Source organism: Polyodon spathula, chromosome 24 (assembly GCF_017654505.1).
Source record: "Polyodon spathula isolate WHYD16114869_AA chromosome 24, ASM1765450v1, whole genome shotgun sequence".
NCBI classification, from domain to species: Eukaryota; Metazoa; Chordata; class Actinopteri; order Acipenseriformes; family Polyodontidae; genus Polyodon; species Polyodon spathula.
Window position 1 is genome coordinate 3,304,820 of NC_054557.1, and position 17,798 is coordinate 3,322,617.

Genomic DNA, 17,798 nt, shown 5'->3' on the forward strand with positions numbered 1-17,798 from the left:
AGGCTTCTACTAGACAATAGATGCCCTTTGGAATCACCACGTCAATGGTGAATCAAACTTAAAATCAATCTGCGTGTGTGTCGACTTTTTCATTTTCATGCTACATAGAAAGCTCAGTTCATATCTATTGGACAGCAAATACTATACAAAGATACAATTGGTGCAAATGTATTTTATTATCTACCAAAACCAGAGGGACACAAAACTCCAGTTGCAGTCAACTACCACACACAGAGCATTCATCGACAGGCACTATCGCTTAAATGTAACCAGACTTTAGAATGTATAATTATCCGATTTTGCACAGTAAATATATATTACAGTAAATAGTATACAAATAATTAAAACCAAGTTTTAAAGGGTATCCCCGAGGGGTTCATCCAGCTAAATCACTGCCGCTGGGATGAGTCACACAGGATGAGTCACACAGTTTAGACGCCAGGCTAAATTTTGTTGTGGACCCAGAGGGGGGGGGGGGGGGGGGGGGGGGGGGGGGGGGGGGCGTCACATTATATATATTATTCTTAGGAATAAATATGTCTTATTGTGCTTTTTTTTGTAAATCAATGTGAATAGGATTTGTCTTACCAAAAAGAGTGAGCCATTTAAAAGTCATAATAATCTGGTGACCTCAGAGAGAAAGCTTGTGCTAGCTTCTTGAACAGCCTGGTCTTCAAAGCCTGAAAACGAGAGGAACAGGAGCAGAATTAGAGTGGGAAACAACTTTCAACACACAGATATAGACTATAGATATGCTAGAATTCTAGGAGCAAAGATACTAAAGGAAACTGTATATTGTGTTTTATAATTCAGGAGGAACTGTGAATGGTTGTGTGGATTGCTTTAGTATCCCTCAGCACAACACGTTCTGTAGGGTGTAGTTGCTGAGACACCTCCATCACATTACAGCTTAGGAGTGGAAATGATGAAAGACACGCAAACCCTTTCATTTCGTCATTTTGTACAATACTTGTATTCCATCAAACACTTATACAAGTTTATATGAGCAGCTTTATATGCATGTTATGATTGAAGAGTATCTTATCTAACACACTCTAGTATTCTCTCTTGTGAATGCATTAAATACACAAAGAGGGTACTTATATCAACAGTCATATTATTTAGTGTTATCAATAACAAAGCATGGAAGATTCTCAATATGTTAAAAATGTTTTGGTAATGTGTTGTATTCCATGCCACTGGAACAGCTTATTCTTTGAGCTTAGGGTTATCATAGCAGTCCAATATGGTTAGTTTGGCCTTGTTCTGTTGCAATCAGTCTTCTATTTATCCTGAAGCCATGTTTGCGTCTCTGAAGATCTAACTGTTTACTTTTACTTACCACAATAATGAGTACTGGGATAATGAGGATGGCCAGGCCACACAGTACAATGATGGCAACAGCAAACCCAGGGAAGGGTCTGGGGGTGGGTGGCACTGAAGAAAAAATAATCCATTTGAAACAAATATACATGCATGTCTTGCATTTCAGATTTGGATGAGTAATAATACATCTATCAACCCCTGGAGGGGTAAATTATGCACCCCCTTTCTTCAACACCTTCTTTCCTGTCATTAACCAATCACTTGTTTCTCCAAATTACTGGCATGCTTTACAGCCAATTATATGCTTTTACCCAGAAGACACTGCTGAGGTGAAATGACAAAATGTCACACTCCTGAAAAAAAAGGCATGTAAACTGAGACCCTAAAAACTCTAAGCATTTCTAATTAATGGAACGTTACAAAATAATCCTGACATATAGAATATTATTTTTTTTCGCAAAGCCTAATTTAAGTGAATCCTAAGCAGGGTCTTATTAGAGCATGCATGTAGAAGTCTTTTTGGAAATGAGTTTGCACACCCTGTATAGATATTTCTGAATGAACACAGTATAGTACCTGGCGGGCTAATGGAAGTGGGGTCTATTATCAAGCCTCGTGTTTCCAGATAGGGGACCCCATTAAGTAGGATCTGAGACACGCTATTTAGTGAGGTGGATCCCTGGGAGAAGGTCACCTCTGTACTGGCAATGACCGAGCCTTTCCTGTGGAGAGAGGGGTGCATCATAAATATCACACACTATCATATCTCCTGGGCTCAGCAAAAATATATCAGACAAAACCATACGGGGTTGGGTTATACTGATAAGGATTAGAACCCGTCAATACACATGACTAGTTGGAGATCATTTGCACACAGATCAAGGATGATCTGTCCACTTAATATATACATATATACTTAAAATATAATACTTACGTGAGTTTTAATACATAGACTTCTGAAAATCTGTTCTCATTTCCAAAAACCGTGTTTATCTGTGAGGGATTGAAGAACACACTTGTGGTTAAATCTGTGTTCACAACTCTTTGATTAGTGTATTGTTATTGTCACTGTACAGTAACCCCACTTAAGAAGTGCAACCCTGAATCTCCCAGAGTCCAGTTACTCACCGAGGTTGTGATTTGTGTGCTGAGCTCTATAAACTCTGTGGAGCCTCTGTTAGATAGGCTATCAGAGAAGTCTTTGTTCAGTATTCTCAAACTAAACAGGAACATATCAAATAGTGTTCGATTTTCTGTTGGGTCCAAAGAAAGTACAATTAGAAAATGATTGAAAAAAAAGAACATAAAGATAAGAGTGTATATTTGGTTTGATGCATTATTGTTGATGTTGCTGTTGCATGTTGATTCTCTGTAGTCTTATACAATCAGTAGATCCCAATTATATTCCAGTCTGAAAGCAATAATACTTAGTGGCCATGGACTCCATGGTGTTGACTGTAGATGTAAGCCTCCTGCCCATTAACATACCATTGACTTTCAGGGTGTATTTCACATAGCGTACAGGACTTGTGCTTGCAAGGATATCAGCAACTATCTTGCTTGGGTTCACAATTATGGGTGTGTTGAATTGATATTCCACCGTGGTCTGGATCCAATTATCAGAGTTGCTGTGAAAAAAGTTATAATTCATATTTTTTCTATACATAGAATGGTCAATTTATAAAGCATTAGTAGAACCTTGGTGTATTTTGGGGATTTAGAGCTGGGGCTCCTCCCTCATGTCATCCTGCTAAATTACCCATCAGTCACTGAAAATTACCTGTCAGTCACTCTGACAGCCCCTTCAAACTCTAGCCAACCCCTTCATTTTTTCAGTTTCCTCCATCCTCCCTTCCTCCTCTGCTTTGCTGCGTCTCCTCTGCAACGGTCCCCTCTGGGGGCAAGTGAAGCTCACTTTCCAACCTTACAGGCTGACTACATCCTCATCCTCCGACAGGAAGGTTCCCACTGGTCAGAGGGAACCCCTGGCCAAAACTTTTCTAACTACATTTTATTTTCCATTCTCTTGCTTAAATCTAATCATTTGCACCAGTGCCAGTCTCCTCCTGGGGCACTTAGTTTCTTTATTATAGTAGACTCTTACACAGGCCTGGCTTCTGCCTCTTGAATTATTTTAAACCATTATTTTCTATACAGATTACCAGTCTCGTTTCTGTTCAGTACTGACCTCAGAATAAATTAATTATACAAGTAACACTTTAGTTTAAGATCTGTTAAATAAACGATGATGCCTTTATACGTATGTGTTTAAAAAATGTTATTAATAAAAGCAGGCTCTCACAATATTCTGTTATAAGAACATTTACTAAACCTTACTTTATAACATGACATGAAGGTTTACAATAGTACTGTCATTGACATGTTCTGATAATAAACTGTAACTCCTTGCTAATAATTGTCAAATCCTTTAATTATATATTTATAGATGTAATATAATAGTAGTATAATAATGTAGAATAAAGTTGTTGTTTTTTTCCCCAAAGTGAACAATAGCTTTTACATTTATATTTACAATAAAGTTTGTTGGTAAGAAAAAGTACAATAGAGCATTACTGGAATGAGTCTGTTCTATAAAATATCTGACTTGAAAATACCTAACCTTGCTTTCAGCCCCAAGGCCATACTAAGCACAGTTGGGTGTGCATCATTTCTGATTTTATAAGCAGCATATCAGTATTAAACAGAATATACTGTAGCTTTTTGAAAAGTCACTTACCTAAAGTTTGCAAAGGATGAATTCACCATTGTTTGACCATAATATCTTTCAAGGATAGGTTTCAACTGAAAAAATAGTAAAAAAAAAAAAAAAAAAAAAATTCTATATCATAAATGAGCCAGAAAACACAAAAATGCATATTATTATTATTATTTCATCCATCCATTATCCTTAACTGCTTAATCCTTTACAGGGTTGCAGTGAGCGGGAGCCTAATCTGGCAGACACAGGGCTCAAGGCAGGACTACACCCTGGATGGGACACCAGTCCATTGCAGGGCACCACACACACACATGGCAATTTAGAATGACCAATCAACCTGAACAGCATGTCTTTGGGAGGAAACCACAGTATCCAGAGAAAACCCACACAGACACGGGGAAAACATGCAAACTCCACACAGACAGACCCCCTAGGTCAGAATCGAACCCAGCACCCTGGCGCTGTGAGACGCTAACCACCACACTATAATAATAATAATAATAATAATAATAATAATAATAATAATAATAATAATAATAATAATAATAATAATAATATTTTGTATTTTTTTTTTTGTCCTAATTGTAGTAACTTTAAAACATAAATGTGTTAACAAGACTTAATTATCAATGTTCATGTAGTTATGGTAGTTGTACTAGTTCTCACCCAATTATTGATTTTATCAGTAAGTTTAATGGATTCTGCAGATATGCCTCTGGACAGTCCTGGTGTAAATCCGTCTATAAGGAGGAATTCTGTAACAATCTTGAGTGGAGGCAGCGTTTTCACAGTAGCAGCTGTAAACAAAAAAAAAAACCCACAAAAAATAAAGAAAATTAACCACAGTGCCACATTTGTGTTGTTATAAGTCATTGGTGAGCCGTATTCTTCATGTTCACAAAGCTGCAAAGAGGAGCAGGTTTTAGTACCATTAAGAGAGATATACTTTGTGAATGTTACACTGCTAGATGTAACAGGTAAAAGTTAAACTGTGTTAATGATTTATTTCAAATGATTATTTTAGCCATATTGTACCAAAAACATGAAAATGTATCTTTGCTTAAATGAATTGCACTTACTGTTCGATGTAATGCTTGTTATGTCCAATTCTAGGCCCCCCAAATTTCCTGATCCAGTCACTGCTGTGTAGAGAGTTCTGACAATGTCTGCATTGCTTGGGGCCATGGAATTAGCTTTGAATTCCAAATTTACTTCTGGGATGACTGATCCCTGGCTGGAAAGGATCGAAAAATTGTAAGGGCTTGATGAATAAAATATAATAAATAAATAATGGCTAATTCAAAAACAATATGGAAGTATATAGTCACATTTGTTATTCATTCTATTTATATACAAGGGTGAATTGCAGCGTACCAAATTTAGTCCAATCAATGGGAGTTTGATCCACTTACTTGAACTAACATCCCAATTACAATGTACCAAAAAGTTGATGAGATCATTGGGATAATCAGTTAAACTCTAACCCTAATCATATCCCTAACCCTAACCATATCCCTGACCCAAGCAAACAGAAATTCATAATCTAAATACATTTTCATAGAGAATAAAATATACAATCAAATGAAACTACTCAATTGGTTTCTTACTTAATATTTATAGACTCATCACCAAGGATCCTAGTTTTCCACAATAAAAAAGGAAATTCTCAGATTAAAAAAAAAAAAAAAAAAATCTGCATTATTCCACAATTAAAATAAAAGGCTAAAAATGAGTGCCCCCCCCCCCCCCCCCCCCCCGGTCACATTATAAGATAACACCCCGTCATGATATGTTGTTACAGTCAATGAGCGGGTATCATGTACCTTAGTAGTAGCGTATCATGGTAAGTTACTAATTATTTTACTTTAACAATTTTAATTTGTCTGTGTACTAATAATAAAACCAAAACATTATTAATATCAGTTTCTCAAGTTATTAACTATTGTCACCTGGATGGATCTTGCCAAACTATCCTTGAGACCCAATTACTGGGTTTAATATTATTATCCCCTCAGAAGAAACACAAAGGAGCCTAGATGGTTCATTTATGATATATATAAAAAATAATTCATATTTTATATATATATATATATATATATATATATATATATATATATATATATATATATTATATATATAAACACAATAAATAGCATATACGAAGAGCTGTAGTAAGCAGAACACTAATACAAAATGAAATGAGCTATATTAGCATTGAGAAAGCATTTAAAAGTGGAGAATTAATGTGGAAAATTACCATGTTTTCTTTTTATAAAAGCTTACATAAGCTTGTATAAGAATGTTTCAAACCCTTTAAATAATATGCCTTAAGTGTGACACTATATCCTGGCTCATGTAAAGCCCACCATACACAGAGTGATTTTTGTCGGCTGTTAATTATAACAAGCGATTTCTCGAATTCTATTCATCACTGTACGTGGGGTGATTTTTGTCGGCTGTGAATTATAACAGGGAATTTCTCAAATTCTATTCATACACGTTGCGATTTCTTTTGGCTGTGAATTACAACAGACGATTTCTCAAATTCTATTCATCACCATACACGGGGCGATTTCTTTTGGCTGTGAATTATAACAGACGATTTCTCGAATTCTATTCATCACCATACATGGGGCGATTTCTTTTGGCTGTGAATTATAACAGATGATTTCTCGAATTCTATTCATCACCGTACAGGGGTGATTTTTGTTGGCTGTGAATTATAACAGGCGATTTCTCGAATTCTATTCATCACCGTACACAGAGTGATTTTTGTTGGCTGTGAATTATAACAGGCGATTTCTCGAATTCTATTCATCACCGTACACGGGGTGACTTTTTGTTGATTTGATAATGGCCGATGAAGAGGTTTTAATGATGTTATGCTCTTCCTCAGCTATTTTATTAAGACATAAAAGGAGGAACCACAAAATATGTGTAAGGGAGTGGATTGGGAAGAGGGGTGAGATGGGAGCTTATAACAATTTACTACTGGAACTGCGTAATCAGGACGTATCCAGTTACATTAATTTTGCAAGAATGGATCCCGACACTTTTGGGAGTTACTGAACTTTTTGAAAACTAGATCCTCTGAACCTGTATAATATAATTTATCAACTTTATATGCATCACATACTTTTTCTTATTTGCTTTTAATGCATGATCACTTAACATAGCTACTGTGACAGACTGGGGTGGTTTGTCACTGTCCTTTCGGGTCTTGAGCACAGTCTGACAGGAACCAAGCACACTGGACAACAGTATTTTGTTTTAAACAGGGCACGGCCTGTATGTTTATTTCAGGATGGTGTCCTCTTTATCCAGAGTCACACAAATCAAATTTCAACAACGTAAACAAAATAAACCAAACAAAACCTAGCTTTATTACCGAGCGCTACCTAAACATTATAGTTATCTTTTAACTACCCCTTTCTACAAGTCAGACAGCTAAGCTGTTTACTGACTGACCAAAAACATGCCTTAAACTAGGCAATAATTGTTTCCCCCTTAGGTAGAACACCAACCTTTTAATCTATTTTGGCCGTTCCGTCTGTCATCTCCTTTACACACCTCACGTTTGGAAAAACCATGCTCTTTTATGGCTGCCTAATTGGAGACAGGTGAAAACCCTTGTCTCAAAATGGTCGCCCCTGTGGAACTCTGGGAATTGTAGTCTTTTCTGACTTGGCAGTCAAAGACTGCAATTTACTTGTGTGACCCAAATTCAGTGGAGAGTATACAGGCTCATTGTCACTCTTGGACCAATATACACACCCTCCACCACTTTCCCATATATTTTATAGTTCACGTTGTCACACTACACATATTTGATCCGTGACATGTTTGGTGTATGATAGTAGCAAATGCATTAATTATAACTATATTTACAATTTTGTACTTTGTATTTTGATATTTAACAACATGTACAATGGTGCTACGAAAATAAATAAACAACAATAACATTTTTATTTGGAATACAATATTACATTATTTTATTAAAGTAGGCTACTTCTAAGGAGACTTATCTATGTCTGTAGTTATAGAAAGATAACATCTGGTTACGTACCGTAATCCTGGTTCCCTGAATGAGAAGATGACAACCAACAACATTATGTATGGGATATGCCTGCTAATTGGATAGGTATTACTAACCTCGTGGTTGATGGTCATCTTCTCTTTCAGAGAACCAGGGTTACGGTAAGGAACCTAAAGTCCCTTACATTTCAAAGATGACCACCAACAACATTATGTATGGGATAATGTATACCAGAGCCGTCGTGAGGGAGAAGGAATGGCAGCATGCGAGGGACACTTCATAATCGCCTAACCAAGGGTAAAAACCAAATGTTATCAGTGGAAGCGTGCAAGGGACCCTTGTGCCTATTGAAGACATGGAAGCATCTACCACATAGAGGTAGGAACCTGAAAAAGGTATGCGGCTTAGTTCAGCTAGTCGCCATACAAATATCAGACAGCGAGGCCCCTATAGAGAGGACCCAAGATGTAGCCAACGCACAGTGAAGTGCACGGATACTCTCCCAGGTGGGGGTAAGCCCGCAGTGTCATAAGCCTCAGTGACCGTGTCAGCAATCCAATGTGACGGTCGCTGCTTTGACTGGGGTTGTCTTAGGATCCATACACCGTAACAGACAAAGAGCTGGTCAGTATGATGCAGATCTCTTGTCCTATCTACATACCATCTCAATGCCCACACTGGGCAGAGGGAATTTAATCTCATATCCTTGTCCATAGCAACGAAGGTGGTTGGAAGGACTCCAGTTCCACAGACTGATTCATGTAGGTTGTAATCACCTTGGGGAGGATAGTAGAGTTTTTACACAGTGACACTTCGTGAGCCTTTCAGGGGCCAGACCCATAACTGGATCTGGCACTTGTCGTCGGCAAATGTTGTTTTTTCACCATACACTGAGAGGTAAATTGCAGGTGACAAAATCGCCCTGTGTATGATGGGCTTAATACAAGTATGAGAGACATAAAAAGAAGAGGTTTTCTAGAGTGTAACTCATACTGTATTAAACAGATCTGCAAGCAAATATCAAGAAAAAAGGGGACAAATCAGAGCAAACTAACTATCGCAGCATCTACCTTCACAGAACTAACTGCATCCTCTTAATGTGGATCTGCAAGGGTCTGGTTTAGTGTGCTGCAATCAATACTAAACTTGATCTAGTTTAACTGTTGATCCCAATGAACTAATGAACTTTAGGTACAGGATCATCAACAGTATTTATGTTATTCCAAGCAAGTGGCTCAAATTCACTTAATCACCCTGTCAGACATATCTAGTGGTCTACATATGGCACACTGCAATGACCTGAATAGTTTACATGTAAACAGTGTTGGCATTTTCAGAGAGGCCAAAATATTTTAGGGGGTTCTATATAATGATTGCACCGACTATCTGAAAAACCTACTGTTCTACATACAGTACTGTAAACATGTTTCTTTACAAATGTGTTGTTGGTAGAATTAAATACATTTTGCTTTAATTTAATTTTCATTTGTTTTTGTGCTTAATTTGTTTAATGGCATACATAAGTATCAGAAGTTTGATGGTAAACACACAGAGTAGTGTGTTTACTTCTAGTTCTGCCTGAAGTCTTCAGGCTCCTATTTGTTGTCACAGTCAGGATATTTTCAGGATATTCCTCTTGATAAAAAAACTATTTTGTATTTCAATAAAATAATACATTGAAAATGTGTGTGATAGAAACTAGTACACTACTGGTTATAGTGGACAACATATTGTAATAGTTCAGTGATTGACAGGCAAGTAACCTGTTTGTTATATTCAAATTCAGCATGAAGCAGCACTTACCTGAAGCTTCTAACTAATGATCTGATGTAAGTAGCAGGAAACATCCCTCTGTAAATTCCATCAAGCTGGAAAAGATCAGAAATTACATTTATATTCATTCCAAAGTCTATATACTGTACCAGTACATTCAAAGAGTACTGATAGAAATATGCAGATTTGTATGTTACTTTCCAGTTTACATGGTAACATTTCAGCAGTTTTATCATGTATGCACTCTATATGTGATATGGTATTGGTGTATGCTTATGTTTTGTATGTTCTAGACTAACATTGATGCCATGCAGTTGCATTTTTTATTAAGGCTGTACAGCTGATAAGATTTTGTGCTTGAATGAAACATATAATATATTACAGCTTCCAAAAACATTAAAGCTAAATTTCAAACAAATACTTGGATTTAATTAATGTTGCATATAATAAGAAATAATGTATTAAAGGGTGAAATAATACATTTGATGTATCGTACTTTAAAAAAAAAAAAAAAATCAAATACAAACGTACATCACTGGTAATTTTATTACTTAAGTTTTTGAAATCCTGTGACTTCTCATCTCTCAGGGAATCTGTGAAATTCATATTTAATGTGAATTTAAGTTGCTTGATTTGGGGACCAGTGGGATCAGAAGTAGTTCTCATGGTTGTAGTGGGGGCTGCAGTGCTTGTGGTTGTAGTTGAGGCTGCAGTGGTTTTGGTTGTAGTAGGGGCTGCAGTGGTTGTGGTTGTAGTTGAGGCTGCAGTGGTTTTGGTTGTAGTAGGGGCTGCAGTGGCAGTGGTTGTAGCTGGGGTGGTTGACGTTGTGGTTGTAGTTCTGGTTGAGGCTGCAGTGCTTGTGGTTGTAGTTGGGGCTGCAGTGGTTTTGGTTGTAGTAGGGGCTGCAGTGGTTGTGGTTGTAGTTGAGGCTGCAGTGGTTTTGGTTGTAGTAGGGGCTGCAGTGGTTGTGGTTGTAGTTGAGGCTGCAGTGGTTTTGGTTGTAGTTGAGGTTGCAGTGGTTGTGGTTGTAGTTGAGGCTGCAGTGGTTTTGGTTGTAGTAGGGGCTGCAGTGGTTGTGGTTGTAGTTGAGGCTGCAGTGGTTTTGGTTGTAGTTGGGGTGGCTGTCGTTGTACTTGTAGTGGGGGCTGCAGTGGTTGTAGTTGTAGTTGGGGTGCCTGTCGCTGTGGTTAAAGTTGTAGTTGAGGCTGTATTGGCTGTAGTTGTGATTCTAGTTGGGGTGGCTGTCATTGTGGTTGTAGTAGGGGCTGCAGTGGTTGTGGTTGTAGTTGAGGCTGCAGTGGTTGTGGTTGTGGTTGGGGCTGCAGTGGTTGTGGTTGTAGTTGAGGCTGCAGTGGTTTTGGTTGTAGTAGGGGCTGCAGTGGTTGTGGTTGTAGTTGCGGCTGCAGTGGTTTTGGTTGTAGTTGGGGTGGCTGTCGTTGTACTTGTAGTGGGGGCTGCAGTGGTTGTAGTTGGGGTGCCTGTTGCTGTGGTTAAAGTTGTAGTTGAGGCTGCATTGGCTGTGGTTGTGGTTGTAGTTGGGGTGGCTGTCGTTGTGGTTGTAGTAGGGGCTGCAGTGGTAGTGGTTGTAGCTGGGGTGGCTGGCGTTGTGGTTGTAGTTCTGGTTGAGGCTGCAGTGCTTGTGGTTGTAGTTGGGGCAGTAGTGGTTGTGGTTGCAGTTGCAGTGGTTGTGGTTGTAGTTGGGGCTGCAGTGGTTGTGGTTGTAGTGGGGGCTGCAGTTGTTGTGGTTGTAGCTGGGGTGGCTGACGTTGTGGTTGTAGTTCTGGTTGAGGCTGCAGTGCTTGTGGTTGTAGTTGGGGATGCAGTGGTTGTGGTTGTAGTGGCAGCTGCAGTTGTAGTAGAGGCTGCGGTAATTATGGTTGTAGTAGGGGCTGCAGCGGTTGTGGTGGGGACTGCAGTGGTTATGGTTTTAGATAGGGCTGCAGAGGTTGTAGCTTGGGCTGCAGCGGATGTGGTGGTAGCTGGGGCTACAGTGTTTGTTGTAGTGGGGGCTGCAGTGGCGGCTGCAGAGGTTGTGGATGTAGTGGGGGTTGTGGTGGTTGTGGCTGGGGCAGCTGTGGTTATGATAGTAGTTGGGGATGCAGTGGATGTAGTTGTACTAGGGGCTGCAGTGGTTGTGGTTGTAGTTGGGGTAGCTGTGGTTGTGGTTGTAGTTGGGATTGCAGTGGTTGTTGTACTTGGGGCTGTAGTGGTAATTAGGGCAGCAGTGGTTGCGGTTGTAATGGGTGTAGTGGTTGTGGTTGGAGTTGGGGTAGCAATGGTTGTGGTTGTAGTGGGGGCTGCAGTGGTTGAGGTTATAGTTGAGGCTGAATTGGTTGTGGCAGTAGTAGTCATTGTAGTTGGGTCTGCAGTGGATGTAACAGGAGCTACAGTTGTTTTGTTGGGGGCTGCAGTGGTTGTAGCTGTGGTGGCTGTGGTTGTGATTGTAATTAGAGCTGCAGTGGTTGTAGTTGGGGTGGTTGTGATTGCTGTTGTAGTTGGGGCTGCAGTGTTTGTACCTGGGGCGGCTGTGGTTGTGATTATAGTTGGGGCTGCAGCGGTTTTAGCTGGGGTGGTTGTGGTTGTAGTGGGTGCTGCAGTTGTTGTGGTTGTAATTGGGGCTGCACTGGTTGTACCTGGGGCGGCTGTGGTTGTGATTGTAGTTAGGGCTGTAGTAGTTGTAGCTGGGGTAGCTGTAGTTGTAGTAGGTGCTGCAGTGGTTGTAGCTGGTGTGGCTGTAGTTGTAGTAGGTGATGCAGTGGTTGTGGTTGTAATTGGGGCTGCACTGGTTGTAGCTGGGGCGGCTGTGGTGGTGATCGTAGTTGGGGCTGTAGTAGTTGTATCTGGGGTAGCTGTAGTTGTAATAGGTGTTGCATTGGTCGTAGTGGGATCTGCCGTTGTCATAGCTTTGGTGGCTTTGGTTGTAGTGGGAACTGCTGTGGTTGTAGCTGGTGTGGCTGTGGTTACAATTGTAGTTGTTGCTGCAGTGGTTATAGCCAGAGTGCCTGTAGTTGTAGTAGGGGCTATAGTGGTTGTAGTGGGGGCTGCAGTGGTTGTAGCTGGTGTGGCTGTGGTTGTGATTGTAGTTGGGGCTGCAGTGTTTGTAGCTGGGGTGGCTGTGGTTGTTGTTGGGGCTGCAGTGGTTGTAGTTGGGGTGGCTGTGGTTGTAGTAGTTGCTGCAGTGGTTGTAGCTGGGACGGCTGAGGTTGTGATTGTAATTAAGGCTGCTGTGGTTGTAGTTGGGGTGGCTGTAGTTGTAGTAGTTGCTGCAGAGGTTGAGGTGGGGGCTGCAGTGGTTGTAGCTGGGGCGGCTGTGGTTGTGATTGTAATTAGGGCTGCAGTGGTTGTAGCTGGTTTGGCTGTAGTTGTAGTAGGTGATGCAGTGGTTGTGGTTGTAATTGGGGCTGCACTGGTTGTAGCTGGGGCAGCTGCAGTTCTGGTAGTTGCTGCAGTGGTTGTAGTGGGGGCTGCTGTGGTGGTGGTTGTAATTGGGGCTGGACTGGTTGTACCTGGGGCATCTGTGGTTGTGATTGTAGTTAGGTCTGTAGTAGTTGTAGCTGGGGTAGCTGTAGTTGTAGTAGGTGTTGCAGTGGTTGTAGTGGGATCTTCAGTTGTCGTAGCTGGGGTGGCTTTGGTTGTAGTGGGAACTGCTGTGGTTGTAGCTGGTGTGGCTGTAGTTGTAATAGGGGCTGTAGCGGTTGTATTGGGGGATGCAGTGGTTGTAGCTAAGGTGGCTTTGGTTGTAGTTGAGGCTGCAGTGGTTGTAGCTTGGGCGGCTGTGGTTGTGATTGTAATTAGGGCTGCAGTGGTTGTAACTGGGGTGGCTGTAGTTGTAGTAGGTGCTGCAGTCGTTGTAGTGGGGGCTGCAGCGGTTGTAGCTGGTTTGGCTGTAGTTGTAGTAGGTGATGCAGTGGTTGTGGTCATAATTGGGGCTGTACTGGTTGTACCTGGGGCGTTTGTGGATGTGATTGTAGTTAGGGCTGTAGTAGTTGTAGCTGGGGTAGCTGTAGTTGTAGTAGGGGCTGCAGTGGTTGTAGCTGGGGCGGTTGTGATTGTGATTGTAATTGGGTCTTCAGTGTTTGTAGCTGGTTTGGCTGTAGTTGTAGTAGGTGCTGCAGTGGTTGTGGTTGTAATTGGGGCTGGACTGGTTGTACCTGTGGCGACTGTGGTTGTGATTGTAATTAGGGCAGCAGTGGTTGTAGTTGGGGTGGCTGTAGTTGTAGTAGTTGCTGCAGTTGTTGTAGTGGGGGCTGCAATGGTTGTAGCTGGGGCAGCTTTGGCTGTAGTGGTGGCTGCAGTGGTTGTAATGGGGGCTGCAGTGGTTGTAGCTGGTGTGGCTGTGGTTGTGATTGTAGTTGGGGCTGCAGTGTTTGTAGCTGGGGTGCCTGTGGTTGTTGTTGGGGCTGCAGTTGTTGTAGTTGGGGTGGCTGTTTTTGTAGTAGTTGCTGCAGTGGTTGTAGTGGGGGCTGCAGTGGTTGTAGCTGAGGCGGCTGTGGTTGTGTTTGTAATTAGGGCTGCAGTGTTTGTAGCTGGTTTGGCTGTACTTGTAGTAGGTGATACAGTGGTTGTGGTTGTAATTGGGGCTGCACTGGTTGTAGCTGGGGCAGCTGCAGTTCTGGTAGCTGCTACAGTGGTTGTAGTGGGGGCGGCTGTGGTGGTGATTGTAGTTGGGGCTGCAGTGGTTGTAGTTGCGGTGCCTGTGGTTGTAGCGGTTGCTGCATTGGTTGTGGTTGTTATTGGGGCTGGACTGGTCGTACCTGGGGCGTCTGTGGTTGTGATTGTAGTTAGGGCTGTAGTAGTTGTAGCTGGGGTAGCTGTAGTTGTAGTAGGTGTTGCAGTGGTTGTAGTGGGATCTGCAGTTGCCATAGCTGTGGTGGCTTTGGTTGTAGTGGGAACTGCTGTGGTTGTAGCTGGTGTACCTGTAGTTGTAGTAGGGGCTGTAGTGGTTGTAGCTGGGGTGGCTGTAGTTGTAGTAGGGGCTGCAGTGGTTGTGGTTGTAGTTGGGGCTGCAGTGGTTGTAGCTGGGGCGGCTGTGGTTGTAATGGGTGCTGCCGTGGTTGTGGTTGTAATTGGGGCTAAAGTGGTTGTATAGGGTGCTGCAGTGGTTGTAGGTGGGCCACCTGTGGTTGTAGCGGGAGTTGTAGTGGTTGTAGGAAGGGTGGCTGTGGTTGTGATTATAGTTGGGGCTGCTGTGGTTGTAGCTGGTGTGGCTGTAGTTGTAATAGGTGCTGTAGAGTTTGTAGTGGGGGCTGCAGTGGTTGTAGCTGGGGTGGCTGTGGTTGTAGTTGGGGCTGCAGTGGTTGTAGGTAGGGCACCTGTGAATGTGATTGTAGTTGGGGCTGCTGTGGTTGTAGCTGGTGTGGCTGTAGTTGTAATAGGGGCTGTAGTGGTTGTATTGGGGGATGCAACGGTTGTAGCTGGGGTGGCTGTGGTTGTGATTGTAATTAGGGCTGCAGTGGTTGTAGCTGGTTTGGCTGTAGTTGTAGTAGGTGATGCAGTGGTTGTGGTTGTAATTGGGGCTGCACTGGTTGTAGCTGGGGCAGCTGCAGTTCTGGTAGTTGCTGCAGTGGTTGTAGTGGGGGCTGCTGTGGTGGTGGTTGTAATTGGGGCTGGACTGGTTGTACCTGGGGCATCTGTGGTTGTGATTGTAGTTAGGTCTGTAGTAGTTGTAGCTGGGGTAGCTGTAGTTGTAGTAGGTGTTGCAGTGGTTGTAGTGGGATCTACAGTTGTCATAGCTGGGGTGGCTTTGGTTGTAGTGGGAACTGCTGTGGTTGTAGCTGGTGTGGCTGTAGTTGTAATAGGGGCTGTAGCGGTTGTATTGGGGGATGCAGTGTTTGTAGCTAAGGTGGATTTGGTTGTAGTTGAGGCTGCAGTGGTTGTAGCTTGGGCGGCTGTGGTTGTGATTGTAATTAGGGCTGCAGTGGTTGTAACTGGGGTGGCTGTAGTTGTAGTAGGTGCTGCAGTCGTTGTGGTTGTAATTGGGGCTGCAGTGGTTGTAGCTGGTTTGGCTGTAGTTGTAGTAGGTGATGCAGTGGTTGTGGTCATAATTGGGGCTGTACTGGTTGTACCTGGGGCGTTTGTGGATGTGATTGTAGTTAGGGCTGTAGTAGTTGTAGCTGGGGTAGCTGTAGTTGTAGTAGGTGTTGCGGTGGTTGTAGCCGGAGTGGATGTAGTTGTAGTAGGGGCTGCAGTGGTTGTAGCTGGGGCGGTTGTGATTGTGATTGTAATTGGGTCTTCAGTGTTTGTAGCTGGTTTGGCTGTAGTTGTAGTAGGTGCTGCAGTGGTTGTGGTTGTAATTGGGGCTGGACTGGTTGTACCTGTGGCGGCTGTGGTTGTGATTGTAATTAGGGCAGCAGTGGTTGTAGTTGGGGTGGCTGTAGTTGTAGTAGTTGCTGCATTTGTTGTAGTGGGGGCTGCAATGGTTGTAGCTGGGGCAGCTTTGGCTGTAGTGGTGGCTGCAGTGGTTGTAATGGGGGCTGCAGTGGTTGTAGCTGGTGTGGCTGTGGTTGTGTTTGTAATTAGGGCTGCAGTGTTTGTAGCTGGTTTGGCTGTACTTGTAGTAGGTGATACAGTGGTTGTGGTTGTAATTGGGGCTGCACTGGTTGTAGCTGGGGCAGCTGCAGTTCTGGTAGCTGCTACAGTGGTTGTAGTGGGGGCGGCTGTGGTGGTGATTGTAGTTGGGGCTGCAGTGGTTGTAGTTGCGGTGCCTGTGGTTGTAGCGGTTGCTGCATTGGTTGTGGTTGTTATTGGGGCTGGACTGGTCGTACCTGGGGCGTCTGTGGTTGTGATTGTAGTTAGGGCTGTAGTAGTTGTAGCTGGGGTAGCTGTAGTTGTAGTAGGTGTTGCAGTGGTTGTAGTGGGATCTGCAGTTGTCATAGCTGGGGTGGCTTTGGTTGTAGTGGGAACTGCTGTGGTTGTAGCTGGTGTACCTGTAGTTGTAGTAGGGGCTGTAGTGGTTGTAGCTGGGGTGGCTGTAGTTGTAGTAGGGGCTGCAGTGGTTGTGGTTGTAGTTGGGGCTGCAGTGGTTGTAGCTGGGGCGGCTGTGGTTGTAGTGGGTGCTGCCGTGGTTGTGGTTGTAATTGGGGCTAAAGTGGTTGTAGCGGGAGCTGTAGTGGTTGTAGGAAGGGTGGCTGTGGTTGTGATTATAGGTGGGGCTGCTGTGGTTGTAGCTGGTGTGGCTGTAGTTGTAATAGGTGCTGTAGAGGTTGTAGTGGGGGCTGCAGTGGTTGTAGCTGGGGTGGCTGTGGTTGCAATTGTAACTGGGGCTGCAGTCTTTGTGGTTGGGGATGCTGAGGTTGTATTGGGGGATGCAGTGGTTGTAGCTGGGGTGGCTGTGGTTGTAGTTGGGGCTGCAGTGGTTGTAGGTAGGGCACCTGTGAATGTGATTGTAGGTGGGGCTGCTGTGGTTGTAGCTGGTGTGGCTGTAGTTGTAATAGGGGCTGTAGTGGTTGTATTGGGGGATACAACGGTTGTAGCTGGGGTGGCTGTGGTTGTAGTTGGGGCTGCAGTGGTTGTAGCTGGGGTGGCTGTGGTTGTGATTGTAATTAGGGCTGCAGCGGTCGTAGCTGGGGTGGCTGTATTTGTAGTAGGTGCTGCAGTCGTTGTAGTGGGGGCTGCAGCGGTTGCAGCTGGTTTGGCTGTAGTTGTAGTAGGTAACGCATTGGTTGTGGTTGTAATTGGGGCTGTACTGGTTGTACCTGGGGTGTTTGTGGTTGTGATTGTAGTTAGGGCTGTAGTAGTTGTAGCTGGGGTAGCTGTATTTGTAGTAGGGGCTGCAGTGGTTGTAGCTGGGGTGGATCTAGTTGTAGCTGGGGCGGTTGTGATTGTGATTGTAGTTGGGTCTGCAGTGTTTGTAGCTGGTTTGGCTGTAGTTGTAGTAGGTGCTGCAGTGGTTATGGTTGTAATTGGGGCTAGACTGGTTGTACCTGGGGCGGCTGTGGTTGTGAT

The 17,798-nt window shown here is 43.1% G+C and overlaps 2 protein-coding genes across 2 annotated transcripts; both read right to left on the bottom strand.

The window, feature by feature from the left end:
• Positions 1-577: 577 nt before the first annotated feature.
• LOC121299087 lies at positions 578-10,583 on the bottom strand. The gene is made up of 11 exons (XM_041226607.1): positions 10,386-10,583; positions 9,885-9,949; positions 5,125-5,279; positions 4,712-4,842; positions 4,064-4,128; positions 2,815-2,954; positions 2,455-2,579; positions 2,261-2,319; positions 1,903-2,048; positions 1,343-1,437; positions 578-680 (listed from the first exon to the last, which is right to left on the bottom strand). Exons 1-11 carry the CDS (start codon positions 10,518-10,520, stop codon positions 606-608), a joined length of 1,191 nt encoding a protein of 396 aa, XP_041082541.1. The 5' UTR covers positions 10,521-10,583; the 3' UTR covers positions 578-605.
• A 2,875-nt stretch (positions 10,584-13,458) lies between these two features.
• On the bottom strand, positions 13,459-17,512 carry LOC121299367 (GATA zinc finger domain-containing protein 14-like). Its single transcript, XM_041227089.1, has 6 exons — positions 17,478-17,512; positions 16,169-16,798; positions 15,377-16,051; positions 14,972-15,100; positions 14,237-14,788; positions 13,459-13,888 (listed from the first exon to the last, which is right to left on the bottom strand). Exons 1-6 carry the CDS (start codon positions 17,510-17,512, stop codon positions 13,459-13,461), a joined length of 2,451 nt encoding a protein of 816 aa, XP_041083023.1.
• Between the last annotated feature and the right edge of the window lie 286 nt (positions 17,513-17,798).